A 24,953-nucleotide genomic window follows, 5' to 3' on the forward strand; every position below is an offset into this window, starting at 1 on the left:
GCTTGGCTACGTTCATGATCTCCCCTTCCTTAAAATCTTGCTGTGGCAAGAGCAGAAGAAAAGCTCCTTCTCTGCTTGGATCATCCTATCTGCTCATCTCTTCTTCTGTATTAATTGGGGGTTGCAGGCTACAGTAATTCATTAATGAGCCAGGCAGCGGGGGATTTCCTAGCTCTGTCCTGCCGGGGTTTGTCTTTCTCCCCAGCTTCACACGAGCTCCCCGTTTGCCCAGGAACCACTCTTCTCTCCAGCAAGGCTCGATTGCTGCTTCTGACCCTCTGCCTTCCCTCCCTGGCCGGGAGAAGACTTTTCTCTCCTGCTGAGCACCCCTGAGTATTAACAAATTTTGTTACAGAATATATATGTATTCCAGTGACAATTATTCCAGAAGTCATCCCCTGTTACACTTGAATGAGTTATAAAATACGGGTGCGACGGAGGGAGGGTGGAGAAGGGAGCAGGACTATGTGGACGTCAGGGAGCATCCCTGCCTGGCCGTATCCAACTCCCTCACCCATGAGGTTCACCGCTGGGTGCACACAATGGCTCTAGAAACTGAGCCTAGCTCTAAAAACGAATTTCCAAAATACCCCTGTCCTGTTGAAGACCTTCCTGTATCCATCCCCTCCTGCTGTCCCTCCTCGCTCAGGCTCTGCCTTGCAGGTCCCCAAAACTAGCAGCCCAGAGCTGGGATCTGCCTGGAGGAGGTGGTGGAGAAGCAGCTCTAGGTGCTTCCAGAAAAATCACTGTTCCCTTTCGGGAAGGGGTGAGTTACAGGAAAGCTTGTGCACCAGGATGGGACATCTCCACTTTCAGCAGATTCCCACAGCCAGAGCTCAGAAATCATGATGTTGGGGCAGAGTTGGTTGCACGGTGTAAATCAGCATCCCTGCCCCTGGAACCAGCCTGGCTGTGTGGAGCTACAGCGCCCAAATTCCCATGGCAAGGGAAAACTTGCCTACCTGGGCAAAACCACTTGCATGGGACTGTGTGTGTGGAAGAGCTCAGGTTTTCTGCTCCCAGCCCTCTTTCCAGCAGGAGTCAGCCCTTCCAATGCCAAAAATGCAGAGGTTTTACCTGCCAGGCGTTATTTCTCTTTTCCAGGCAGCTGCCCTGAAACACCACTAACGCTGGAGAAAAGGCAAATTTCTCATGCTCTTCAAGTTACCTGAAAAAGCTTGAAACTCTTCAGCTGTTAAAACTTTGGTGCTCAAAATGGCTCTTGCAGAAGGTGCTGCTGAACACCCCACCTTTGCACACCCCGAGGATGCCGCACCCTTCACCCCCCTGTGCACCCCCATCATGAAGCTGGCGGCTATTTCTGCCTTAGCGCAGCAGCGAGGGCTTTAATTTAAGTAAGCCATTTAGTTCTTTTTTTTAAAGCATGAAAACTACCTCCAGATATGGCATAATGGGACCTGGTTACCTAAAAAAAAAATCCAACTGATTCCTCCTCCTGACTCCTTCAGAGAAGGGGTGTTATTATCTCCAGTAATAAATGGGGGAGCAGGAAGAGCAATATGTGATTTTCTTTTTTTTTCCCCAGTTCCACATGAAATTTGTGGCAGAAGTTTGTTCCCGTGGGTGCAGAGGGGTTTGCTTTCCCTTTTCTCCCAGCAATGGCTGGAATCTGGCTGGATGCTCCTTTTCATTACAAATTGCAGTGATGCTTGTCTGTGCCATCGCCGTTTGTTCCCTGTGTGCTCCCTTCTCTGAAGCCCGGCCTCAGCAGGGTGGGAAGGACCTCCTGACCGAACACAAGAGGAATTTTGCTTCCATAGGAAGATAAGCTTATATAGGAATAACCTATAGGAATAACCACAACTGTCATAGCACTGACATCTACTTGCAGCCGCCTTTGGTTTTGACAGAGCAGGGATGCTCCACGTGGCTTCTCGAATAAAACAATTACAGAAATACTGAAACAAAGCGCAGGGGGCAAGAGCGTGCCCCAAGCGCAGCCCCATGAAATGTCCTGGTGGGGAGCCGTGCCTCAGCTGCTGGCAATGGGGTTGCTGGTTTGTGCTGGAGCAGCAGAGTCCTTGCCCTTAAAGATCTGGGTTGCCACGCTGCTGGAGTCCACCTGGGCACCAGTAAGGGGTCGGACCTGCTTTTGGGGCAACACTCTGCAATAATCCCTTTAGCGTGGTGCAAAGCTGCCGTACGAATACAGCTAAATACTGTGCTAGATGCTATCAAATTCTCAGTTCCTGTCACTGATAAAGGAGCAATACTTTACACGAAAGAACAAGAACGTATTTAGTGGGTGGCAGAAAATAAATTATAAGCAGAGAAGAGCAGGGTCACGGTTACAGCCCATCGTGTGCTCCCAGCCTGGGGGTCCTTGGGGATGACGGGGGAGAGAGAGCAGGAGCAAATCTCCCTGGGGGCTGTGGGACCAGGGGGGTCAGGGGAGACGCTTCCCAGCTGCCGGGCAGGAGGGACAGGAGTACCTCTGCCATATCCTTTGCACCAAGACCCTAATCCACTACACCCTCCACCCGAGCCCCCCAGTATTTGGATATAACAAATGCATTTGGATATAACATTTCTTGCTGTTCTGCTTCCCAAGAGCTGCCAGCTCTGCCTGGCATCGACATGAAAAAAGTCTGAGGGGACTAGCAGTTTTGGGAGCATCAGCCCACGTGAATAACACAGCCAGAGGGGCAAGCGGGGTGGGTGCTGGGTGCAGGGAGCCAGGCAGCCCACCCACAACCCCCAGCCCACCCTTGCCTACCACTGCCGGGCTCTTCCACACCCTGCCTGGCTGGTCTCTGGCCTGCGCTACCCCAATGCAAGAGGCAGTTTTTTATTCCCAGCACCATTGCTGTATGGGTGAGGTCTCCAAATGCAGAGGGATGATTTCATCCCACTCCATGCCTCCTGCTCAACCTCATCCTCTTCGAGGTTGCTCCAAGGAAATGTCTTAGCCTACAAGAGCAGCAGCTCCGCTGTCAAGCCAGCTCCTGCCCGAGCCAAAAGCCAGCCCGTGTCCCCCTGGCACTGCCGGCAGTGCGAGCAGCCCACGGGGCCAGGGGCCGGCTCACACCCTCTTCACTGTACTGTAGAGCTCTTCTCTGGGCTGTGGAGCTGACGGCATGTTGGCATACGTAGCCTCTTTTTCCTCTTCCAAATGCTGGGAAAGGAGGGGGATAAACAAAAAACACCCTTCATGGGGTTGCTCCAGGGCAACACCATCTGCCATAACCTTTCTCGGCTGCTTTAAGCACCCAGGAGCAGCCATGGGGACCGGAGAGGGCACCCACGTTACCCAGGGTCATTTGCACCCCAGCTTGGCATGTCCCACTGCAGCTCCCTCCCTACCCACCCAGCCCATCCCGCTGCCCACCCGCCCCAGCTTTCCACCCACCGCCTCGAGCTCGGCACTGCTTTGCATTCTCCTACCTTATTGCTCTGCGTGATCTCCGTGTACTCGGTCGTGGTGTATGCCAAGCAGCGCAAAGCCTCGGCATTGCTGTACAGCTGGCTCTCGGCTGTGCCTGCGTGGTGGTTAATGTCCGCATAGTTCAAGGCATCCGCTCCCTGACATGCGAAGGAAAAGGATGAACTCTTAACCTACTGCTGCTCCCCTGCCTGCAGCCCCCAGGGATGGGAACATCTCCCGTCCCACTGCCTGTCCTCGTGAGAGCTGAGATGGCTGCGGGAGCGTTGGGGGCAAATTTGCAGCAAGGGCTGGCTCAACATTCCCCAGGGGAAACCTGGTTAGTGACACCAGCCCCTCCTTGAAAGCTGGCAGAAAACGTTAGAAAATATGTCCCAAGCAGTGACCGAAGATCAGCTGCCCCGCAGCCTCCTCACGTGTGCTTTACTGCAGGTTCCCAAGGCTGTTCCACCCAGAGAAGCAGCTCCCATTCTTGGAGGGGCTTGGGGAGAAACCTCTCAGCTTAATCCTAAATTCCCTTCCCAGGAATACTCAGCGACAGTCACACAAAATCCCTGGTTGGGTCTTTCTGTTGGCAAATGGAGCCTGAAGGATCCCTCCCAGCCTAAAGGGCCATGGACCTCACTGAAAGCAAATGGCTCTGGCAGCTCGCTTGCTCAGCTCAGGGTGTAACATTTCCCCTCTCCAGGCGAGCTCGGAGCACGCCATCCCAAGACCTCGTGCGGTTTATCTTACTGTTCGCGATGTGCTGCGAGTCCTGTCCATCTCTACAGCTGCTCCGGAGAGGGCTGGATGAAGCATGGATGTGGTTAGACATGAGTGAAACCAGAGGAAAAGAAATGTACTAAAAAACTGCGCTGCCACTGCAAATCTCACTGTAAAGCAGGAAGGGAACCTGTTGCCCCATCAACCATCTAAACTGGAGCAGTTCTTCAAATAAAACCAGACCCCGCGTGCCAGCTGGTGACATCCCCTCCTGTCCCTCGCCATCCTTCACACCGGCCTTAAACTTTGCATCAAGCCTAGGGCAAGCCTGGCCTACGCAACCAAGTATGTCTGGAGAAGCTGACGGTGCCCAGACAAACTCAAGCGGGTACCGTGCCAGGCAGCACTCACCCCGAGAGCTGCCATTCCCTGCTCCCATGGGGATGAGACCTGTGGGATGATCCCACTGCTCCCTCGGGGGAAGGAGACCTCCTTGTTGGAGGTCTCAGTAGTGGACCCAGGAACTGGATGGAGCAGGTATGGAATGGGGGAGAAAAAATGAAATATAGAGGAAAAAACAAATATAGCAGAAGACAGGCTCTGATGCAGAAACAGCGTGTGTGTGGCAGTGACAGCTTCGCTTACCCTGCTTCCTCTTCCTGGACATTTTTACCAAAATGCCAGCAGCAATTGCAAGCAAAAGAAGAACCATTATGATGCCTGGAGTGAGGATGTGCTCAACCACTTGCAAGCTGCAAGAAAAAAAGAGTTTCTCTTCTCACACTTCTCAGAAGCAGACTCGGGAGGAACCAGCATGGAGCAGGCAGGCAGGCAGTGGCTGTGGGTGACGGTGCTTGCCTCGGGAGGCAGGGAAGCAGGCGTGGGGGTGGTCAGGCTGCAAGCTGGGCACGGAGCAAAGCAAACGGAAAACTGCAGAAGCAAACGGGTCTGAGAACTGCTGCGTCTTCGCTGTTTTAAGGATCGGTTTCTGCACCTGTTTTTTGTGCTCGTTTGACCTTGTTGTAACGGGCAACCAGGCGAGGTTGGTGTGCCAGCTACCCCTTGAGTGTGCTGATGGGAAGCCTCAGCTTTGCTCACTTCTTGCATCACCTCTAAGAGGCAGAAGAGGAGGGAGGAAGCTCTGCCACTTCGTTCTCATGCCTTCTCAGCTGTCTCTGCCAGGCTGCATGTGACTACAAAGCAGAACAGGACCCAGCCCAGGACCTGGGTTTCCCACAAGCAAACAGTGCCTCTGAGTTTTGGGGAAGGAAACAGGGTCAGCGTTGCAGCCAGAAACCACTTCTCACATGGTGATAACCTGCGCCTTGCTTAAGCTGCAAGACGGACAGGGAACAAGCAGAGCTTTGCTGGGGCCAAGCGACCAGGCACGCTGTGATTATTTTCCACATGGAGTGGCTGGCTGAGAGGTTGAAATGCTGGTCTCTAAAGGCAAAAGCAGGAGGTCTGAATCCTTAAGGGAGGTGTGAAGAGCCTGGAGGGTTGCAGGGCTCCAGGTACACCAGAGAGACCTCGTGGAGGGAGGTGACCGCTGCGGGCAGGAGCTGGTACTCACTGTGGAGGGCCGAAGTGTTCGGGGTGGGAGTGACTTGATCCTGGTTGTGCAGACTCCCCCCAGGGAGCTGTCTCCGTGGGGACTGATACAAAGCTAGTGAGATCAGGGTCCTTGGTGGTCGGGGCTGGGGAGGAGGAAGAGGAAGCTGTTACAAAAAGAGGAGAGGCTCAGTCAGCCTCCCTGCCTCCACGGGGGAAAATGCTGCGGGTTTTGCAGAGACTCAGAAGTGACCCACTTACCGTCACACCAGGAGAAGCTGGGTCCCCTCTGCCACATCCAGAGCACACTCCTCAAGGTGGGAGGGCTGTAATCCCCTGCCCCTGCCCAGGGGCCTTTTCGTGGTCCCGGTCCCCCCCAAAATGTGCATGCATGCAGCAGAGTTCACCCTGCAGGAAGGGCATGTGGGCACCCCATGCCTAGACTGGTACTAACACAACAACCACATACAAGTGTCCCACCATGGGAGCTGGTCCCTGGCGAGGGGACGGAGAGGGATGTTCATCAGGGTCTGGTGCCCACAGGCACTGGCTGCCCCACTGCAGGAAATGGGGCAGCATGGGGGTGTGAGGAACTCCCTGGTATTAAAAAATAAGGCAAGGAGAGCACAGACAGGGCCAGCAGGATCTGATGAGAGGGGAAAATGGGGCACAGAGAGCAGGATGGTGCACCCCAGTGATGGGGGTGACTGACCCTGGGGCACCGAGAAGGGGCTGTGGTGAGACCTGGGCACGGGGAATGGGTGAAGGCAGCACCTGCCATGGTGGCAGCCTGCCCAGCCCTGGTGACACACCCTGAGGCAGCCCCACGCGGCGTGGGCACCCACCTCTTCCAGGGTGCCCCTCACTGCAGCCCCCGCTCCCAGCACTTGGTGGAAGACACACCAACACTGGACCTGGGGGACCCACAAGTACTGACCTGGGGACACGATCACCTTCACGTCGTCACTCTCATCAGGCAAGATTACGCTCTTTCGCACCCCGCAGCGGTAGGTGCCCCTGTCCGACTTTTTCAGACCCTCCACGGTCACTGTGAACACCCGCTGTGCACGATCGTCCCGGATGGAGAATCGGCCCTGCCGCACCTCGGGCTGCAGCTCCGAGGTGATGATGATGTCAGTATCACAGGTGTAAAAGGTTCCCGGACGGCACCAGAATTTCGGCTTCAACTCCTCGCCGGGCTTGTACGTGCAGTTCACGGAGAAGGACCCCCCCAGGAATCCCCGCACGGTGCCAGGCCCCCTCACTGCCCAGCAGCCTGCGGAGACAGACAGAGCTGTCGGAGTGCCGCTGCCACCACACTGACGCCTCCTGCCCCATAGGGCCTTTTCAGTGTGGGGCTTGAGCCCCTGGGGTCCCCTCAGCCCTACCTGGCAGCAGCATCCAAGCGAGCAGCAGGAGCCACATGGGCAGGCTGGCCTGGGCCACGCGTCAGGGCAGCCCTCCTGCCCCTCACGCTCCTTCTTCGTTGTGTGTCTGGGGCTTTTCTTCCTCTTGTGCCTGGGGTACCAAACCCGTTGCTGCTGGAGGTTTAGCGAGGGCGTGAGATTTCTTGTTTCGTCTGGTCTCAGCTGACTTCCTGCCGTCCCTGTCATCCAGAGCACTGCTGTGCACTGTTCTCTGAGTCCTGCCGCTGCACTCCTGCCCCCGCTCCTTCCTCTTCCCCATGGGCTCCCCTTTCTGCCCCGGCATGGCCCCCGTGGCGGGGTGCACTTCTGCCTCTCCCCTGCCTCGCTGCCACACTGCCCAGCTTCTCTGGCCAGGCAGGTCACCCAGCGGGGGTTCTGCCTCTCGAGGGGTGGCTCAGCCCTGCACAGGGACCCCCTGAGCCCCAAACGTGCCCCCAGGTTGGGGGCAGTGCTCCTGCATGGGCACCCTGTCCCCCCCTCCATGGGACATGCAGAGGGGGAGCCGCAGCCTCCTGTCCCTGTGCAGCTGGATGTGAGCAGCCATCCCCGCTGGCCTGGCCAGCACGTCCCCCCGGACTGTCCCCAGCACAGCCCTTCTGCAGCTCAGTAGCCTCATGCCCAGCACCCTGATCAGGTCTCTCCAGCCTTCCCTCCGTCTCCATCCCTTGTCTCGTGGAAGTACCAGTCCCCTCCAGTGTCCTGTCTCCCACCCCTCAGCGACTGGCTGAGCCTGTGCTGGGTTGGGCAAACCGTTTGGAAGAAGCTCCCAGGGGTGAGGAAGGGTTTGGGGATATGTGGGGACAGCCAGGACAAATGCAGCCCATGCACAGGGACCAAACCCACGCTGGGTGTCACAGGGTCTTTCTCCTACAGCCATGGGCTGGTCCCAGCTCAGACCAAAGCCTTGCACATGGACCTGCTACCGATACCATCGCAGCTCTGCCCTTAGCAAAGGCGAGGAGACAGCTTTATTGCCAGCAGTTCTAGTTTAGCAGTGCTGAGGGTTTTCCTTGGCGGAGACACAACTGAGCTGTCCCTGTCCCTGACTTGTGCCTGGCCCTGGCCCCTGGCCCCTGCCAGTGGCTCTCTGTGGACAAAGGGTCCCTGCCCTGAGCATCACCCGGGCTGGGCTCTGGGCTGCTGGGGGTCCCTGTGCAGTTGCTGCTGGGTCCCTTCTCCTGCAGGGAACAACCTGGGAGCCCTGCAGTTCCCCATGGCTCTGCCTTGGAGCTGCCACCTCCATCCCCTCCACACGTGGTGGCTCTGGGGCAGGGCTGTCTTCACCTGACAGTGCCAAGAGCCATCCCTGGATAGGGCATTCTAGGGACAGGAGGTCTCACCCGGGTCCCCCAGTGTCCCCTTCCTGGAGCTTCCCTGCTCCCATGTGTTCACCCAGGCCCTTCAAACCCACCAAACAATAAACAAGGAGTTGGGACCCCAGCAGGTGGAAGCACAGCCCTGGCCCTTGTACTCCCAGTGGGCTCTCACCAGCAGTAGCAGGCAGCGGAGTGGCAGGGACACCGAGGTGCAGGGCACATGGCCGGGCTCTCCAGCTTGCTCCCTCCCCAGCAGCCAAACTGCTGTGTCTGCAGTGGACGTTTTGCCATGTGGGGCTGGAGTGGACTGCGAGTTCCTGGTTCATGCCTGCTCCTGGCACCTCGGGCATTTTGGTTCCTTAAACAGAGCTTCAGAGAAACAACTCTCCTCCAGAGCTTTCTGGGGGGATGCTGGTGAAGCTGGTTGTGCCATGAAATGCAGGATGTGGCGTAGCCCCGAGGAGGATGGAGGTTGCTACGCTGCTCTCCCTGATGTGGCTGCTGATGTCAGCCATCCCATGGGACACAAGCACATGTAAGGAGCAGGGTTTCTGCAGGGTTTCAGCTGTGTGCAAGTGTCTGCTTTTTGAAGATGCAGAACCTGGAGAATAATAGGAACAATGAAAAAAGGAGCCCATGGTGCAGCTGGGTGTGATGTGAGCTTTGCTCTCAGGCTGAGGGTGGAAAGTTGCTGAAGTTGGGGAGACAGTTGTGGAAGGACACTGTTCCCTGGCTCTCACTTAGCTGGAGATGGGTATTTGGTTGCACTGGGCAGGGCTGGCAGGGCTGAGAGCTCCTCTCCCTGCACCAAGACTTAGCCGGGCCATGGTGGAGCAGGCGCCCGTGTGGCCCCCCGTCACCCCATGTCCTCCCCAGACATGCTGCAGCATGTCCCCACACATCAGCGTCAGCAGCCACCAGCACCCCGGGCAGTGCTGGCAGCCCAAGGAGAGAGCAGGTGGACACACAGACAGGCACTTGCAAGATACCCAGGCTTTATTGCAAAATTGTCTTCAGTTGGCAGCTCCAGCTCAGCAAGGGCAGGCTGTCTGTGCCCCAAACCCTCCCCTCTCCAGTGCAGGGGCTGCCAGGTGGGACCAAAGATTCACAGGGAGAGAAGCACCCAAATCCTAGCACCTCCCGGCGTGGGGTGGCCGTGACGGGTGGCGCAGCCCTGGCAGGGCAAGGGGCAAGGGGGAAGGAGGGCATCCCTGCGGTTCCAAGGTGGTCGGGGCGGGTGGGCAGCCCGGTGCCCTGGTGCTGCCAGCTGCCTCAGAGAGCCGCAGGTTTTCTCGGTCACGGCTCCTGCGCCGGCTCCTCACCCAGGCAGCCCCGCATGCCAGGGCCAGCGCGACAAACACCTTCACGCTGAGGAATAGCATCAGATAGGTGATGCTGAGCTGGGACCTGTGTAGGAGAAAGGAGATGATGCTAGAGCAATAAGGATGGGGACTGGGGCACTTGCATGTCTGCCAGCTGCCCCGCTTGCCCCCGGGATGCTCCTTGGGGCTGCTGCAACCGGAGGGACCCAGGGCTGGGGGATGCATGCAGGGGAAAAGGTGTCTTAGGGCAGGGGATGCTGTTGGGGGCCTGCCCAGACCCTGAGCCCTGACTCACAGCACTGGAGGGTCCTCACAGCCCGTGGGGTACAGGCGGCTGGTGGTCAATGGGCTCACGTCGCTGCCCTCAGTTGTGGTTGAAACAGCTGAGAGAAAAACAGTCAGAACAAAGTAGACACCCCCCGACACCCCGTCCTGCCCCCTGCGCAGGGGGTCTCTCCCCCAAAACTTTGGCCACAGATGTGGAGGTGGGGGTCTCCAGGCAATGCACTGGGAACTGAGGAGGAGGAGGAAGAAAAAGGGGGGTTTTACTGGGAGGAACTGGGACCCCCAAGGGACAGGCTTGTGGAAGCAGAGATGCTGAACGGGAGTGAGGGAGATGCTCTGCTCTGCACGAAGCTCTGTACAGCCTCCATCCCTTGTCCAAATTTGCACTGGGGCCGTCTCCAGCGGGTCTCAGTGCCTGCAAGGAGCTTGTTCCTGCTTTGACAACCCTGGTGTTCCCCTGGCTGGGGTGGCCCTGTCCCCAGCGCTCTGACCCAAGTGACAGGCTCCATTGCACACCCCTGCTTTGCTCCCAGCCTGGCTTTACCTGTGGAGACCATCACTTCGGTGATGTGCTGCGGGCTGAACTCCCGGCTCTTCATCACCCTGCAGAAGTACCAGCCGGCATCCTCCGGCTTGACACTGCCCAGTGTCATCATGAATGAGCATCCCAAGTAGTTGTCCCTGATGGACACCCTGCCCTGCGTCACCGTCACCTCCGAGCCGTTGGTTTGGGCAATGTAGGTGAAGCAAAATGAGAGGCAGGCCCGCCGGCACCAGTGCTTGGAGTAGAGCTTGTAGCCCAGTTTGTAGCTGCAGGACACTGTCAGCGAGCCACCCTGCTCAGCCGTCATCTGCGCAAGGCCCATCACCACCCAGCTGCCTGTGGGGGACAGGGAGAGGTTCTGCAATCACGTACCAGCATTGCCTCTGGGAACCAGGAGGGATCTGAGCCCGGGATGCTCGGGAGCAGCCTGTCCCGAGGGAGGGTCCCGCCGCTGCATCAGGGAGCAGTGCTGAGATGAGATGTCCCCAGTCATTAAAAAAAGAGCCTCCGTCAAGCGTGTGTGTTATTAAATGAGCAAAAAGCCATATTACCAGGGTTCATATGACAACAATATAAGCATATCTTGGAGATCACCCACTGTAGCTGTCTGCTAACCAGAAGAAAAGGTCGGTATCAGCTGGGCTCTTGCCATGACCATGGTGGGCTTCCTGGGCTGGCTTGGTCCCAGCCTCTCCGCAGGTCTGCCAGAGCCTGTGCGGTGGGAACCGCCTGACCTGTGCTCCTGGGTCTCACCTGGGAAAAGGGTCCAAACCAGGAAAATCCTCATTTTCCAGCTTCTCGCTCCTGATGCGGAATTTTCCCCGTGGTTATTGACAAAGCACTCTGTGGGATGGAGCCAGGTTCACACGCACCTGGGCATCCCAGGAGTTTCCCAAACCTTTCTGTTGTTGCTTCCCTGGGCAGTGTTTACGCACAGACTCTGGATGTCTTTTTTAAAGGCGGTTGCTTCCTCCCCTTTGCCAGGGACCGTGACTCACACTGGGGGTGTCTCATGAGAAAGACGCTCTGCTTTTGCTCTGAACCCGCTGCTGGTTCCCAGCAAGATGCCAAAATGCAGCGGGTTCCTCTGCTGTGATGCCTGTTCCAGCAGGGAACACAGCCCCTTCCCTGTGCACAAAGCCCGAAGGGCTTCAGGGGGCTTTGCAGGGGAGCTGGGCCAGATCTGGGGTCTGGGGACTGGGGTAGAGTGAATGCAGATCAGCCCCTGTGGATGGATGGTTGGGACCACTGGGATGTGATGGACTGGGATAATGGACTGGCTTGATGGACAGCCATCCCCACTGCACTGCTGCTCCCCGGCTCCTGAGCCGGCTGCCAGTGTGAGCTGGGCTGCTTTTGTTTGTCTTTGCAAGCAGAAGTATCTCATTTCCCCCCCCAAAACGCCTTTTCTGGCACAGCCGTGGGTTTTGAGTGACAACATTTTTTTTCTCCTGAAATTAAATGTTTCCACAGGAAGTTTCAGAAACCCAAACACAAAAAGCAAAGCCACTTTCCAGGCAACTGCTTTGCTGACCGCTCTCTTCCTCAATCCTTCTTGGAAAGAGCAGAAAATACCAACTGCCGATGCTGCCGAAGGCTGAGGCAGCTCTTTCCCCCCATGCCCTGCCCAACCCGTGCCCCCTGCCACAGCAAGAGGAAGCTCCGAGTTTTCCTTCTGATCATCAAGTAACCCCATTCATTCCCGGCTCAGTGAACCGGCTGATGGGCTGTGAGACGAATCGCTGCAAATAACAGCAAGATCTAAACTCAGGAAGTGGCTGGAGATTGCAAACCTGCTTTCTGTTGAAAAGCCTTCCTGGTAAGGGCGAGCAGCCAGGGCTCCAGCCACCTCCCCAGCCGCTCTCATCTTCCTTGCTTTGAGTGTCAGTTCCCATTGCCCCCTCCTAACACAGCCCCAGCAGTACTGGGGTGCCCTGGGGACCCCCAAAGGGGATGGTGGCAACAGAGCAGCTCTGTGGGTGCACCAGATTGTCCCCCTCTCCCCTCCAGACTGAGCCCCTGCAGAAGAATTACTTTATTGGATTTATCTGAACCCAAAGCAATATATTTGCTGCTGAGCTGGGAAAACATCCCGCTTCTTAGCTTGTGCAGGAATCAGGGATGTGGTTTCTTGCCAGCAGAGAGGAGTGGGTCAGTCTGCCAAAGCAACACAGGGGCAAGGGGGTCTCTGGGTCCCACAGGCCAGGGAATGGTTCCAGCTTGGCCTTGGGCTCCAGTATCATGGGCAGAGGCTGTCACGCTGCCAAGACGCCACAGTGATGGGACAGCAGCGGCCGCCTCCTGCAATGCTCCTTTGCCTTTTCTGCTGCAGCAAGGACGTCCCCAGGGGTGATCATAAGGACATCCCCAGGGGTAGCACCGCAGGGATCCTCTGCCCACAAGGGATGCTCCCCTAGGACAAGTAGAAAACCTCTTCTCCCAGGAAATGTTGGCTCGGTGTCTCCATCACCTCCTCCTGACACAGTGTTTGTGTAGATACCAGTGTCCCCTGGCTCAGGGTCCTGCTCCGTACCACTGCGACCACCCTGGTGAGGGGACAGCATGTCCCCGCAGCCGTGGGACACAGCTGGGCGGTGTGGGGGCTGCCCAGAGCAAGCAGCCGTGCTGCGTGGCCCCTGCCCACGCTGCCTGCACTGCCCACGCTGCCTGCACCAGGGGCCCTCACCTCTGCCAGGTCCAGCTTGTTGTCATAGATGGGGCCATGGCCCGGCTTTGTGGTGATGCCCAGCTCGTGGGGGGCAACGGGGGCTTTGCTGTGAGGGGGCAGTGTGCCAGAAAGAAGAGACACAGGGGCAGGTTTTCTGTGTCACTGGGAGCAGGAGCTCCCCACAGCCCCATGCCCAGAGTGGGTTTGTCCCCCAGGTCCTGGGATGGGCACCAGGGTGTGCCTGGGACGGGGCACGCGTGGGCACTGTTACCTTCCCTCCTCCTGCACAGGATGCGGTGGAGTCTGGTGGAGCCGGCAGCAGCCGGGAGGGAGAGCAGGACCGTGGTGGGCACTAGGGTGCTCAGGGCTGGAGGTGAGGGGAGAGGAGTGGGGCTGCTTCTCTCTATCACAAGGCTGGGGCTTTGCTTTTGCAGTGCCCTGCGTGCCGGTGCCCTCCCGCAGCCCCTCTGCAGCCAGCTGTGCGGTGAGATGCAAAGTGGGGGCAATGGCCTGGGACCCCACTGCATAACCCCCAAATGCCCAGGCTGATGGGTGAAGACCCTGCGTGTCCCTGTGAGCCCCCTCCCAGCACATGCTCCTGCCCTGCTGGCATCCTTGAGGGACACAACCTGCCTGTGCCTGCCTGCCCACCTGCCTCTCCGGGCCATGTCTCCCATGGCAAGACATGTCTCTCCACCCGCTGTGAACCAGAGGTTTCCCTGAGGCCCATGGGGTTGGATCCACCCCTTTTCCTTGTGTAGAAACTCAGTGTTATATCATTTGGCAGGAGCTCCCTGGTCTCAGTGCTGGGGCTCAGCGTTACTGCTCGCTGCTGCCTGTAGCCGGCAGCTCTGCCATCCTGCCTGTGCCATGATTGGTGCCAGGACCCCCAAAAACAGGACAGGGCTGGACCCTGCACTGGGCTCCAGCATGCTCTGTCTGCATCTGCGAGCATCCCCTCAAGAAACCAACCTGTCACCCCTCCAAACTTCTGCCACTGGTTTATACTGGGTCCCAGGGGCTCTATCCTGCATCACTGCCTCCTCCCAGGTCCCTGCTGGCCCACAAGCCAGCGTCTGGTCCTGGCCAGCAAAACCTCCAGCCAGACAGACACCAGGGCTTACCTGGGACCACCCTCAGACACCGGCTCCATCAGGTCCCTGCTCGTCCTCTTGACCCCATACCAGTAACTCCCAGCATCTTCCTCGGAGAGGTTCTCCACAATGAGCAGGATCACACAGAAGACATGGCTGTCCTGGATGGAGACCCAGCCGTGCTGCCGGGGAGCTTCCCTGCCTGCCACCCCCACCACCTTGCAGCAGGAGTCCTGGCTGCCCCCCAGCACCAGTATTTTTTGTAGCCCTCGTAGCCCCGGGGCTACCAGCAGTGGAGGGAGAGGGTCAATTTTGTATCTCAGGTATGACCATGCTGGGGCTCAGGGGAAAATTGGGAGCATGCCTGCATCACTGGAGCTGATCCAGCCAGTGGCTCTCCCCATGATCCCGCTCCCCATTTGGCAATGGATCTTCTTGCAGATGACGAGGCGTGGGTTGTCCTAGGGACCTCCTGTGGCCCATGGCAGGGCAGGGATGGAGCCAAGCTTCCCCCAGCTTGAGCTCCAGCTTGGCCGCCCGCTGCCCAGGCTGCCACTGCAGGGCTGTCCGCAGGTCCTTTCTGCAGCATCTCCCCACTTCTTTTTCTTTCTGTCCTTGTGGTTTTCCTTCCTCTTTCTAAAACTGCTGTGTATGTTTCCATTTCGCAGCAGGGTGATTATATTTGGGTAGATGACGAGACCTACCCAAACAGGGGCTTTTCCTTCCGCAGCTCCTCCACCCAGCGTATGCAGCTGAAATCCTGATGTCTACACAGGAGGCTGGGCTGGGGGGAGCAGAATGGGACCCCCTGCAGCCAGGCTCCCCCAGGACCTTCCCTCCACCCCACCCTGCCCTTCGGCCCTTTTGCTCTGTGCAGAGACACGGAGGAAAGGGAACAAGGTGCCAGGTGGAAATAAAGAAGCGGAACTTTGAGGGTTGTGTGGGAACAGGGGTGACTGCATTTGCCGCAGCACCACCTCCTTCCTGGCCACCTCGGAGTCACCAGGGCCGGGAAGGGATGGAGGTCACGTCTCTGACCATACACTGACCTTCCCTTCCTCCCCATGTGCTCCTTATTGCTAAGCACAAGAACCGAGGAGGATGAGAAGGGAATGCCAGCATCCCCTGGTCCCCCGCAGCCTGGACCGGAGATGCTGGGCTTTTAACCCCTGATTGAAGGATATTTTAAACACATCCCAAACCTTCTGATCTCCTCTCATTTAATAACCTCATGGCAGGGTGGGGATAAACAATGCTGCTTGCCCTGTGGTGTGCACGTCACACTGCGGGACCCCGTGGCACGCTGGGGTCCTCAGTCTCATGCAGTACAGAGGGGACAGGGGCTGCTTCTGTGGGATACAGGGAATCTCAATGGGAAAGGCAGACAGAGCTCGGGCAGCAGTGGGGAAACACAACCTGGATGGTGGGAGAGCTGCAGGGAATGACCGTTCTCGGACACGGGGCTTTCTGGCAGCGAGGGACCAAGTGCGGAGCCACTCAGCGTGTGTTCATGTAGATCGGCTGCAGTTCTGGAGCTCTGGAAACTGAAACTTTGTCTCCTTTTTCAAAGTCCTGAAATGGTGGAGAAATGCAAAGATTTGGGGCACTTTGCAGGTCCGCCTACGCTAGAGCACTAAAAGCTCGAGTCTACATAATGCCTGTTCCTGCTGGGTTTGTGAGCTGCTGCCTGGGACAGGCTGTTAAAGGGAAGGGAAAGGCTGGTGTGGGGAAAGGAGTGTGACCCCAAAGCAGGGCAGCTCCTCCTCTCTGCACCCCAAAGCAAGGTGCAGCTCCTCCTTGCCACAGGGCTGGGGACAAGGAGCACCCATGGGGTAACTTGCTGTGCACCCGTGGAGCTGCCCCAGCCCCTTTTACCTGCCACTTGGCCGGGCTGTTCTCATAGTCATCCTCGGGCGAGCTGAGTTCCGTGTTTATGTAGATGTTATTGGAAGCGTCTGCTCGCTCCCAGCTTGCAGTGACCTGGAGGGCATGAGGTGTGTTGAGGACAAGGGGGACTCCAGGCAGTGGCTCCTTCATGGTGGAGCCATCACAAGACCCCTGTCCCATCACCCTCCCACCCACGGTACCTGGAGGTCCTCCTTGGACCTCTTCCACTCCATGGCCTGGGCTGCTGGGGGAAGAGCAAGAGAAATGGCTCAGACAAATACGGAGCTCCCTTTGCTGAAGGAGAGCATTTTGGGGGTTCCTGAGCCCTTCCCCATGGGTGTCACATCAGCTCCTGTGTAACCTCAGGTCTGGCCTGACTTTGCCAAGAGTACCCTGGACTGTGGGGCTCAGCAGGTTGGGGTCCTGGGGAGGGCTCCAGCCCCTTTCACTCCAAGTCCTGCTCACCCCTGGGACAGGAGTGGGAGGGCAGTGTGTGGTGCGCTGGGGTGGGGGGACAGGTTCTAGGGAGCAGTGTGGGGACCCCCGCAGCCACCCTACAGAGGAGAACCACAGCTTGGGCCCCCAGATCACTTGTACCTCCACTCCTCTCTAGCGATGCTCTTCTCATCCTGCAGCAGATGATGATGCCCAAAACCAGCACCAGCGCAGCACAGGATGTCAGGACCAGGACAAGCAGGTTTGGGGTGCTAGGAGGGAAGAAAAGGCTGTTACTGCCCTTCTGCACTGCTGCCTCCATGGCCCTGTGGCCTGGGGAGGGCTTTCGTGCTTGTATTTGGCATGACCCCAGGGGCTATGAGACTCCGTGGGCTGGCAAGGATGTTCCAAGGATTTCTCCCAAGTTTCCTGGCCAGGGATCCGTGCATGGGTACATGCCATGTCTGGCCAAATTGGCATGAGTGAGTTGCACAGATTCATCCCCCACCTCCATGGACAAGTGCCCAGATGCAGCACACACCTGCCTGGGGTGTTGGGGTGCCCCGCAGCCCTGTGGGACCTGGGCAAAGGCTCTGGGAGCCCCAACCAGTACAGCCCTACAGCATGCAGGGGTACAGCAGCCTCCTTAGCATCACATTTTGCTTCCTCCAGAGATGCCCCGCTGGCCCCAAAGCCCTGTGGCAGGCTGGATGCTGCATCCTCGGGCTGCCTGGTCCTTGGGCTAGGAAAGGTCCCTCTCCTCCTCGGTAGCCCTGGCACTCACCCAGCCTGCAGGCTTCTGACTTTTGGCGTGGATGTGGTGTTTTCCACCTCCAGGACAGTCCATGGGAAGGTGGGAGCAGATGTGGCCTCTTCCCCCTGTGTCGTGTGGAAGTCATAGTGTGTTGTCTTGGGCACTGTGGTATAAACAAATGGGAAGCAAAGCACTGTGGTGCATGTTACCTGGTCCTGGGCTGTAGCTGAGGTTGGTGACTGGGGGGTTCAGGGCCCCAGAGGCTGGTGGTGGGGACGTGATGGGGGTGGCTGGGAAACACCAAGCATGGCCCCAGAGGGGCTGCATGCACCACGGGAGCAAGGTGGGGGATGCTGGGGCATCACTGAAGAAAACTGGGACGGGGAGGGCTTCCATCCCTGGCTCTCCCCGTCCTCCCTCCTAAGCCTCCCCTCTCTCCATTCCCTCTGCCCTACCAGCCTCCATCAAAGCAGAACAGCCACACCAGGTGCTTACCTGGGAGAACAGACACCACAACGGGAAACATGGGGTCGTACCAGGCTACCTGGATCCCACACCAGTACTGATCCCCGTCCTCCATGCTCAGGTTCGCCATGGTCACCACGAACACGTGCCGAGTGGGGTCGTCTTGCAGGGACACCCTGTCCCCCCTTGCCTTATCTCCGGGGGCCGTAGTCTGAACGAGGATGGAGCAGGAAAACCAGCTGCTGCCCCTGCACCAGTACTTATTGGCATCCACCAGCTTCGGCTCGTACTCGCAGGGTACCTCCACGGAGCCCCCAGGGAAGCCGCTCACCTCTGCAGGGCCCCTCAGAGCCCAGCATCCTGCAGGGAAAGAGGCCATGCCAGCCTGCAGGCAAGCACAAGCCCACGCACAAGCCTCCTGCCTGTGCCCAGCCTGCTGCCCGTCCCCCTGCCACGGGATCTGCTTTGTGCTACCCCTGGAAAACCTCTCCCACAGCCAGGGGAGGTGGTTTGAGGTGGGGGGAGGCTATGTGGGGCCAGGGGCTGAGGAAGGAGGGAGGGCATGGGGGGAACCACTTGGTCTCTCTTTGCCTCTCTGTGAACGCCCAGTGCCTGGAAAGCCACTTCTGCTTCTGCCAGTGGACTCTCTGAGAAAAGCTGCCCCTCTGGGACGCTGCTGCCCGCCCCAAAGTGTTTCGGTTTCTGTTAAAGCCATCTCTGACAGCAAGCACAAGGTAGGAAGCCCACCCTGCCAGCCCTGCCTGCCCTGCCTGTTGCTCTCATGGCACAGGGGGGACACAGGATTTGCAGGCTCCCTGCAGCCTCCCACAGGGTGTTTTTAGGGCTCTGTGAGTTAGAATAGGTTGCCAAGCTCTATGTGGGATTGAAATAATTAATCAGTTCTTGGCAGAGGGGAAAGTAGGAAAGAAATATATCCATGAGGCATTTCCGTCACTACAGGATGAGGATGTGGATTTTGGAAGGTCGGCACAGCCTCAGTGAGCCCTCACCCACTCCCATTAACACGAGAAGGTCCCGCTCTCACCTGGGAGGAGAATCCAGGTCCAGACCAGGAGATTTGCCCGCATCCCGCTCACCGGGTGGTCGCAGGCTCAGCCGTCGGTCCCCAGAGCTACATGTCCCCAGTAGCGGCCATGCCGGGCTCCAGCCCTTCACCACCGCGGTGCGGCTCCTTGGCTTCCTGCCCCAGCTTCACTTCCCCCAGGGCGTGGGTGTCGCCTCACTTCTCTAGCTTGGGGAAGCATGTAGGGCTGTTCCTCTGGGCCAGGGAGACCCACACCAACCGCTTCTTTCCAAACTCACTCAGCCTGAGCTGTAACTTTGCCCTTGCCAGCAGCTCTGGCAGCCAGGAAGCCGAGAAGGGGGTCGGAAGTAGGGGGACGGCTTAGGCAAAGACCTCGCGAGGCTAAACTCAGCCTTCACTTTCTGTTTAAGAGTTTCAGGGCTAATGAAAAATTAAGTTCAGCTTTTCAAAGGGGAAAAGCTGATGTCGAAGAGGAGAAATACACTGAGGATGGCCAAATCACTATTGGCCAGCGGCCCGTGCTCTGCTCCCACTGGTACCCATGTGCTGGGCTGCTCTGGGCTGCGCACATGAGGAGCAGCAGCTGGAAGAGCTGGGGTTTAGTTTCCATCTGCCCTGTGCTGCCCAGAGCCAGCCCTGGTGTGACCAGGAGCACTGGTGCCAGGGTGGGAGAGCTGCCCCTCAGCAAGGTGTCACGCACCGGCTCTCCCTGTGGTGGTGTATGGCTGATGGTACACAAGAGCTGCTGACATACAGCACACTGACCTGTGGGATATGGCAGAGGACCGAGCTCTTTGACACACAAACAAGAAGGTGTCAACCCACCTGGGAACCTGTCAGGCAGGAGAGGCAGACACCAAGTTACCCTGCAAGTGTTTTTGCACGCGGACTGGAGAGACGCAAGGAGATGTGCAGGCATCCCTGCCACTGCTCGGCAAAGTGCAGTAAGCCCTTCCCACCATTCCCTCGAGGAAGGAGGAGGACTGGGAGACGCTGCTCAGAGGTGGAGGCTCCAGCTGGAACATGCGCGGGGAAGGCACCTACAAAGGCATTTGCTGGCTGAGGATTTTGAGGGCAGCTCGGTTATCCAAAAGCAGCCAGAAGCACTTGTCAAAAAGCCACTTTGGTAGAGAGGTTGGGGGAATTTTCCAGCCACATCCGTGTTATTGCTGTCAGATAAGAGGTATCATTTCCCTTTCTCTGTTTCAGGTTTGGCTTCTGGGCAGGAGGAGCTGGGAGCCCCGGCACAGACTGGGGGCAGTTCTTCCTCATTGTCACAGTCCTCAGGACTACGTTACCCTCCAGAGAGCTCCTGACTCCATTGCAGTGGCTGAACACAGGGCTCCTGCCTGCCCCTGAGGACACTGCAGGGCTTTACAGCCACCCAGCACTGACGCTACAATTCCCACATGGGGTTTTACCCTGATATTTCTCCTTTCAGCGGTTGGACAAAGGGGCCATGGCTGCAGCAGGGATGCTGGCTGAGGGGCATTGATGAAGGTTTTGCAAAAGGCATGGCTCTGCCTCAGCACCTCAGCCCCAAACCACCTCAGCAGCCTGTGAACATGCTGCTGGAGAGGAAGAGCAAGACAGGAGCAAGCAGGAGTGAAGAGCCCCAGAGCACCAACTCAAGAGGTTCCGTCACGTGAAGGGCTGTGATATTTATCCCAATTAAAGCGAGTGTCAGGTTGAAAGTGATGAAACCAGAAAGGGAGTGAAGCAATTCAGACAGAAACCAATGCAGCAGAGCATGGTGTGGAGCCATGCTGCCTGATCCCTTGCAGAAATGGAGAACCCCTCGTGCAGAGCCTCCACCCCTGACACCCTCCAGCTGGGGCACAGGCATGGGTGCTGGGGTGCTGCAGATACCCTGGGGAGGAATGAATAAATGCAGCCACCTTTAGAGAAGGCTGCAGTGAAGAGCAGAGGAAGGCACTGGGCTCTGCACCAGCATCTCTGTGGGGCAGCTGTGGCTGGGAAGATGCTGTCCTCCCCACCACTGGCAGGGCAAGGGGGTCCTGATGGGGACAACTGGGTCCTGCCCTGCTTTTCTACCGAGACCCTCTCTCTTTAGGCAGCAAGTGGCTCAGGAAACAGAAGGCAAGGCTATTCTGTATGAGTGAGAAGAAACGTTGCCAGAACACTTCTCAGGAAACCCAGTGATGCATCCCGACAGGAACAAATCGGTTTGTCTTTTCATCTCAGCCACACTTGGGGCTGAAGCGAGCACTTGTGTGAGGCTCAGTAGCTGTGTCAGTGAGCAAAGTGGCCCCGGCAGTGGCAGAGCGATCGCTGGTGATGGGAACACAGCAGTGGGAGATGAGCTGACACCTGCGCTCCTGCAGCCCCTGCCCAGTGCCTGCCTGTGGGCAGCATTCCCAGCCCCTGCCCAGCAGTGATGGGACATGGAGCAACACGATCAGACGCTGCTTTTGCCCCGGCTCTGGCGAGATTCTGGGTCGGGGTTTAGTCTCTGGCAGTGGCCTTAAAAAAAAGGCTCAGAGCCCTCCTGGGACTGGCAGTAATTGAATCAATCGGTGTGTGCACCCCCTTGGTGCATGGCCCTGCACCAACAGATCTGCTCTAGCTCCCATCCCACTTTACTGTCCACCACCACAGCTAAGCCTTTCCAGAGTCCTCCTCTGCTCTGGGCTTCAGTGACATTTCCAACCCCTGATTCTGTTATTTAATCTAGGACCTTTGAAAAAGAATCTGGGTGTTTCAGACTGTGCTTTCATGGGCAGCTTTGGCAATTTTGGTGAAATTGTCCTTAGGAGATAAGGCTGAGTAATTGCTAATGCAGCTCCTTTAGTGCTGACTGATTGAGCTCGCACTGTCTGATCTCTCCTTTCCGCTGCCATCTCAGATAACCAAGATAAACCCAGATCATTTCCAGATCTCCTGACTTAGCAAAGCTAGTAAAAGAGAGAAATACTTGCAGACTCCGTGGTGGTGGAGGGTTTACTCTGGGCTGTGCCTTAGGTTGGACTCCTCAGCCAGAAAGGGCTAAAGAGCAGGGATTAGTTATTGCAATGAAATGAAGAAAGAAAAATTCAACAGATTCAGAGGATGACATTCTGACTCCTCCCTAGTTCATGGGGAGGGAATGACTTTGGCAGGGCTCAGATCTCCTCCCAAAAGTATTGTACAGGCAGTCCAGGGAGATACTACAGTGGGTTAATGGAGAACAAGCAGGAGAAAGAGAGGAGTACAGTAAAGCAGAAACTCCAGAGCTGTTATAGCTGTACTTCTCAAGGCAAATAGACAAGTAATGAAGCTATCAGAGATACAGTCTACCAGCAAAGGAGACCAAACAATGGAGCTAAATTGCAGGTTCATTTGAAATCACTCCTGTGTTTGTGGGTCATTTCCTCTGATTTCATTGCTCTGCACTGTTTTCTGCTGGTCAGCGTTTGCTTAGGGCTATAAACTGTTTGCTGGCTTCCAGAAACCTCTGCTGGGGTTGGGGGAGGTGTGTGTGTGGGGGCGGTCTGGGAGAGCAAGTGGTTTGCTTTGGGTGGTGGGGAAACATATTAATTGGTGTGTGAGAGGAGGAGGGTGATGCAGGTGTCAGGCTGCTGGGCTCTGATAAAGCTTCTGGTACCACTTATCTGCAGTGGGTCAGGTGCCCCAGAGCCATAAAATGGTATAAAGCCCTTGGAGCAGCGCCAGGCTGTGCTGGTGCCTGTCTTTTGCCATCAATCTGTGTTGTCTCATTAGGCTGCATTACACTTGGTGATATCATGATAGATAGGAAAATTGTCTTCCTCCTGAGTGCTGTTAAGCCTGCAGGACCAAATGTGTCTCTGGTGTAATGCCAGTGCCTACAGTAGGAAAGGAGAATTCGGCTTTACAAGGCTTTCCTTCCTCCCAGCCAGGCCCTCGCTCAGCAGCAGCTCCTCGCTGCTCTCCTTTGCGACTCAGAAAAGGGAGACAAATGTTGCTGGAATTGAAACGGGTCAGAGGATGCCCTCAGAGCCCCTCCTGCAACAGGGATGTGCCAGTAATACCCCTTCAGAGGTAAGCAGGGCTGGTGTCTTGGAGCTGGTAGCACACTGGAGGCTTCCTCTCCTCGTCACTGGGGGTTAAGTTCATCCCACGCCCTGGGAGAGGTTTGCCTGAGCACCAGCACAGCTTGGGTACCCAGGACGGAGCCACATGGTGCCTGTGGCAGATCTAGGTCTGTGTGACCCAGCAGGCAGCTCAGGTTGGGGCGGTACCCTGCTCTGTGCAGGCACTGGGGCAGGAGAAGGCTGAGCATGCACTTGAAACATGTTAGCATGAGGTCTCCATCCTCAAGGGGCCATTACAGCACTGGGACACCCATGGAAAGGATTGTGCTGACACCCATGGGCTTTTTGACAAGTTCTTGGTGTATTTAAGAGGTCAGAGAGTTGCCTTGGCTTTGCTGAAGTCTCCCTGAGGTTTGTTGCTCTCATCTCCCTGGCCCTACCTGCTGTGGAGTGTGTGCGCTATGTTGAACCATGATGCTGGCCACACCACTTCTAAATTATCTGATCCAGACACTGTGGCTCATGATATAGCTTGGGTTTGTGCTGTTGATTGTCTTCCAGTGCTTGAGACCAATGGGTGATCTGGCTGCAGGATGGTCTGTGTCGGGCCTGGGTTTAGCTTCTTGGCCTTAGGCAAGCCTGAAAACCCCCTATCCCTCTGGGTTGTTTTTCATCTTTTCTGGCTGTTGTTGCCAAGACCGATCATCTGACCCGGCAGAACTGTCTCTGATGTCAGAGGAAATAACGGGCAGATATAATTAGCAATGTCAGGCCCAGGCAGTCAAACAGCAATCGGACGCATGCAGATGGCTCTTGGAAGCATGGTCTGTTCCTCTGGCTTGGGGCTGTCTGCTGATCTGGAAGGAGGGAACTGGAGATTGAATTGAGTTTCTCTTAAATAAACTTCTCAGTAAAGATTAATTTCTTTCCAGTCTAACTGACAACACCAGATTGCTCTAAGGGGAGCTGTAAATAAAAGGATCTCAATGAGATATCGACTGGCATCTCCAGGTTTAGGCACAGATTCCTCCCGTTTTTAAACACAATTGGTTTTCCACTCCAAGCAGGCTCCTAACTGGGCCCTGTAAATGCAGTGAGTTTCCAAAGGGCAGCTGCCAGGGTAGCCAGGCTCAGGTTAGCACCAATTTCGTAAAGAAGCTGAAATGACCTGGCTAGCGCAAGCCGCTGCCCCTCCCTGGGGTGACACTGCTGACCACCCAGGTCTGTGCTTTGCCACTACCCAGGGATGCCTGAAGGCTGTATGGGCTGATGGCTGGAGGGGTGTCAGCCGGAGTAGCCAGAGTGCAGGCGTGGGGCTCCCTAACACAAGTGCCAACGAGCCGGGTGTGAAGCACAGCTCAAGCGGTGCAGCGGACCTGGCTTCATTCTCTCAGCTCAGCAGTTGATTGGAGCTGGCAGCAAGAAAACTCTCTGCCTAGGGCTGCCTTCCAGCCCTGCCTGACCGTGTCCCGCAGCGGAGGGAGGAAGGGCAGCGTTTCCCAGTAGCGAGGGTGAGGGATCGCTGTGCCCTTGGGCAGGGAGCCCCGGGATCTCTGCAGAGGCGGGGGGGCCTCCATCACTGCGGACTGAGATGATGGGGGTGGGCTTGGAGAGGGACCAGCGGTTGTGTGGAAGTTGCCACGGGCCCTGCCGGCGTGGAGGGGAGCTCCCACGGCCTCCCCGCCCCCGGGCGGGACCGGCCTCCCCCCAACCACCTCCTCCGGGCGGGGGAACCCTGCGAGCGGGGCGGGCACGGCAGCGGCGGCGGCGAGGAGCCGGGCACAGCTCCGCTGTCCTGCGGGGGCCCGAACCGAGCCGTGCTGAACCGGGCCGCGCCGATCAAAACCCAACCGGACCAAACCCAGCCGTGCTGTGCTGAACCGGGCCGGGCCGAACCGCGGCCCCTGCGGAGCCAGACCGGGACTAACGGGACCGGAGCGGGCCGGGCCGGGTGTGGGGGGTCCGCCGCTGTCCGTGGTGCTGAAGGCGGCGCGGCCGCTGTCCGTGGTGCTGAAGGCGGCGCGGCTGCTGTCCGTGGT

General features: G+C 57.3%; 3 protein-coding genes across 4 annotated transcripts; all 3 read right to left on the minus strand.

Moving 5' to 3' along the window:
* Positions 1-1,305: 1,305 nt before the first annotated feature.
* On the minus strand, positions 1,306-7,072 carry LOC104839150 (CMRF35-like molecule 6). Of its 2 annotated transcripts, none has more exons than XM_010579280.1 (7): positions 7,048-7,072; positions 6,597-6,935; positions 5,682-5,826; positions 4,754-4,860; positions 4,139-4,191; positions 3,406-3,543; positions 1,306-3,136 (listed from the first exon to the last, which is right to left on the minus strand). In XM_010579280.1, exons 1-7 carry the CDS (start codon positions 7,058-7,060, stop codon positions 3,044-3,046), a joined length of 888 nt encoding a protein of 295 aa, XP_010577582.1. In that variant the 5' UTR covers positions 7,061-7,072; the 3' UTR covers positions 1,306-3,043. The 2 variants fall into 2 exon arrangements, with proteins under 2 accessions (XP_010577582.1, XP_010577581.1); XM_010579279.1 differs by having other exon boundaries at positions 4,139-4,278.
* Positions 7,073-10,015: 2,943 nt separating this feature from the next.
* Positions 10,016-11,340, minus strand: LOC104839258 (CMRF35-like molecule 2). Its single transcript, XM_010579464.1, has 3 exons — positions 11,307-11,340; positions 10,554-10,889; positions 10,016-10,107 (listed from the first exon to the last, which is right to left on the minus strand). Exons 1-3 carry the CDS (start codon positions 11,338-11,340, stop codon positions 10,016-10,018), a joined length of 462 nt encoding a protein of 153 aa, XP_010577766.1.
* A 4,250-nt stretch (positions 11,341-15,590) lies between these two features.
* LOC104839151 (CMRF35-like molecule 3) lies at positions 15,591-19,004 on the minus strand. The gene is made up of 7 exons (XM_010579281.1): positions 18,902-19,004; positions 17,887-18,216; positions 17,422-17,554; positions 16,800-16,909; positions 16,403-16,443; positions 16,191-16,295; positions 15,591-15,887 (listed from the first exon to the last, which is right to left on the minus strand). Exons 1-7 carry the CDS (start codon positions 18,942-18,944, stop codon positions 15,813-15,815), a joined length of 837 nt encoding a protein of 278 aa, XP_010577583.1. The 5' UTR covers positions 18,945-19,004; the 3' UTR covers positions 15,591-15,812.
* Positions 19,005-24,953: the final 5,949 nt, after the last annotated feature.

This window comes from Haliaeetus leucocephalus, unplaced genomic scaffold (genome assembly GCF_000737465.1).
Source record: "Haliaeetus leucocephalus isolate CR32 unplaced genomic scaffold, Haliaeetus_leucocephalus-4.0 Scaffold657, whole genome shotgun sequence".
NCBI lineage: Eukaryota > Metazoa > Chordata > Aves > Accipitriformes > Accipitridae > Haliaeetus > Haliaeetus leucocephalus.

What these genes read in the sequence shown, in the direction of transcription:
- LOC104839151 (XM_010579281.1), bottom strand. Translation starts at nt 18,944, where the DNA reads ATGCGGGCAAATCTCCTGGTCTGGACCTGGATTCTCCTCCCAG. An exon ending in TGTGGTGTCTGTTCTCCCAG is followed by an intron (nt 17,555 to 17,886) that starts GTAAGCACCTGG and finishes TTTATACCACAG; the next exon opens with TGCCCAAGACAACACACTAT. An exon ending in GGTCCAAGGAGGACCTCCAG is followed by an intron (nt 16,296 to 16,402) that starts GTACCGTGGGTG and finishes CATGCCCTCCAG; the next exon opens with GTCACTGCAAGCTGGGAGCG.
- LOC104839258 (XM_010579464.1), bottom strand. Translation starts at nt 11,340, where the DNA reads ATGAGGATTTTCCTGGTTTGGACCCTTTTCCCAG. An exon ending in GGTTTGGACCCTTTTCCCAG is followed by an intron (nt 10,890 to 11,306) that starts GTGAGACCCAGG and finishes TGTCCCCCACAG; the next exon opens with GCAGCTGGGTGGTGATGGGC. An exon ending in CGAAGTGATGGTCTCCACAG is followed by an intron (nt 10,108 to 10,553) that starts GTAAAGCCAGGC and finishes TTTTTCTCTCAG; the next exon opens with CTGTTTCAACCACAACTGAG.
- LOC104839150 (XM_010579279.1), bottom strand. An exon ending in GAACACTTCGGCCCTCCACA is followed by an intron (nt 4,861 to 5,681) that starts GTGAGTACCAGC and finishes TTTTTCTTGCAG; the next exon opens with CTTGCAAGTGGTTGAGCACA. An exon ending in CTCGCAGCACATCGCGAACA is followed by an intron (nt 3,544 to 4,138) that starts GTAAGATAAACC and finishes TTCGCATGTCAG; the next exon opens with GGAGCGGATGCCTTGAACTA.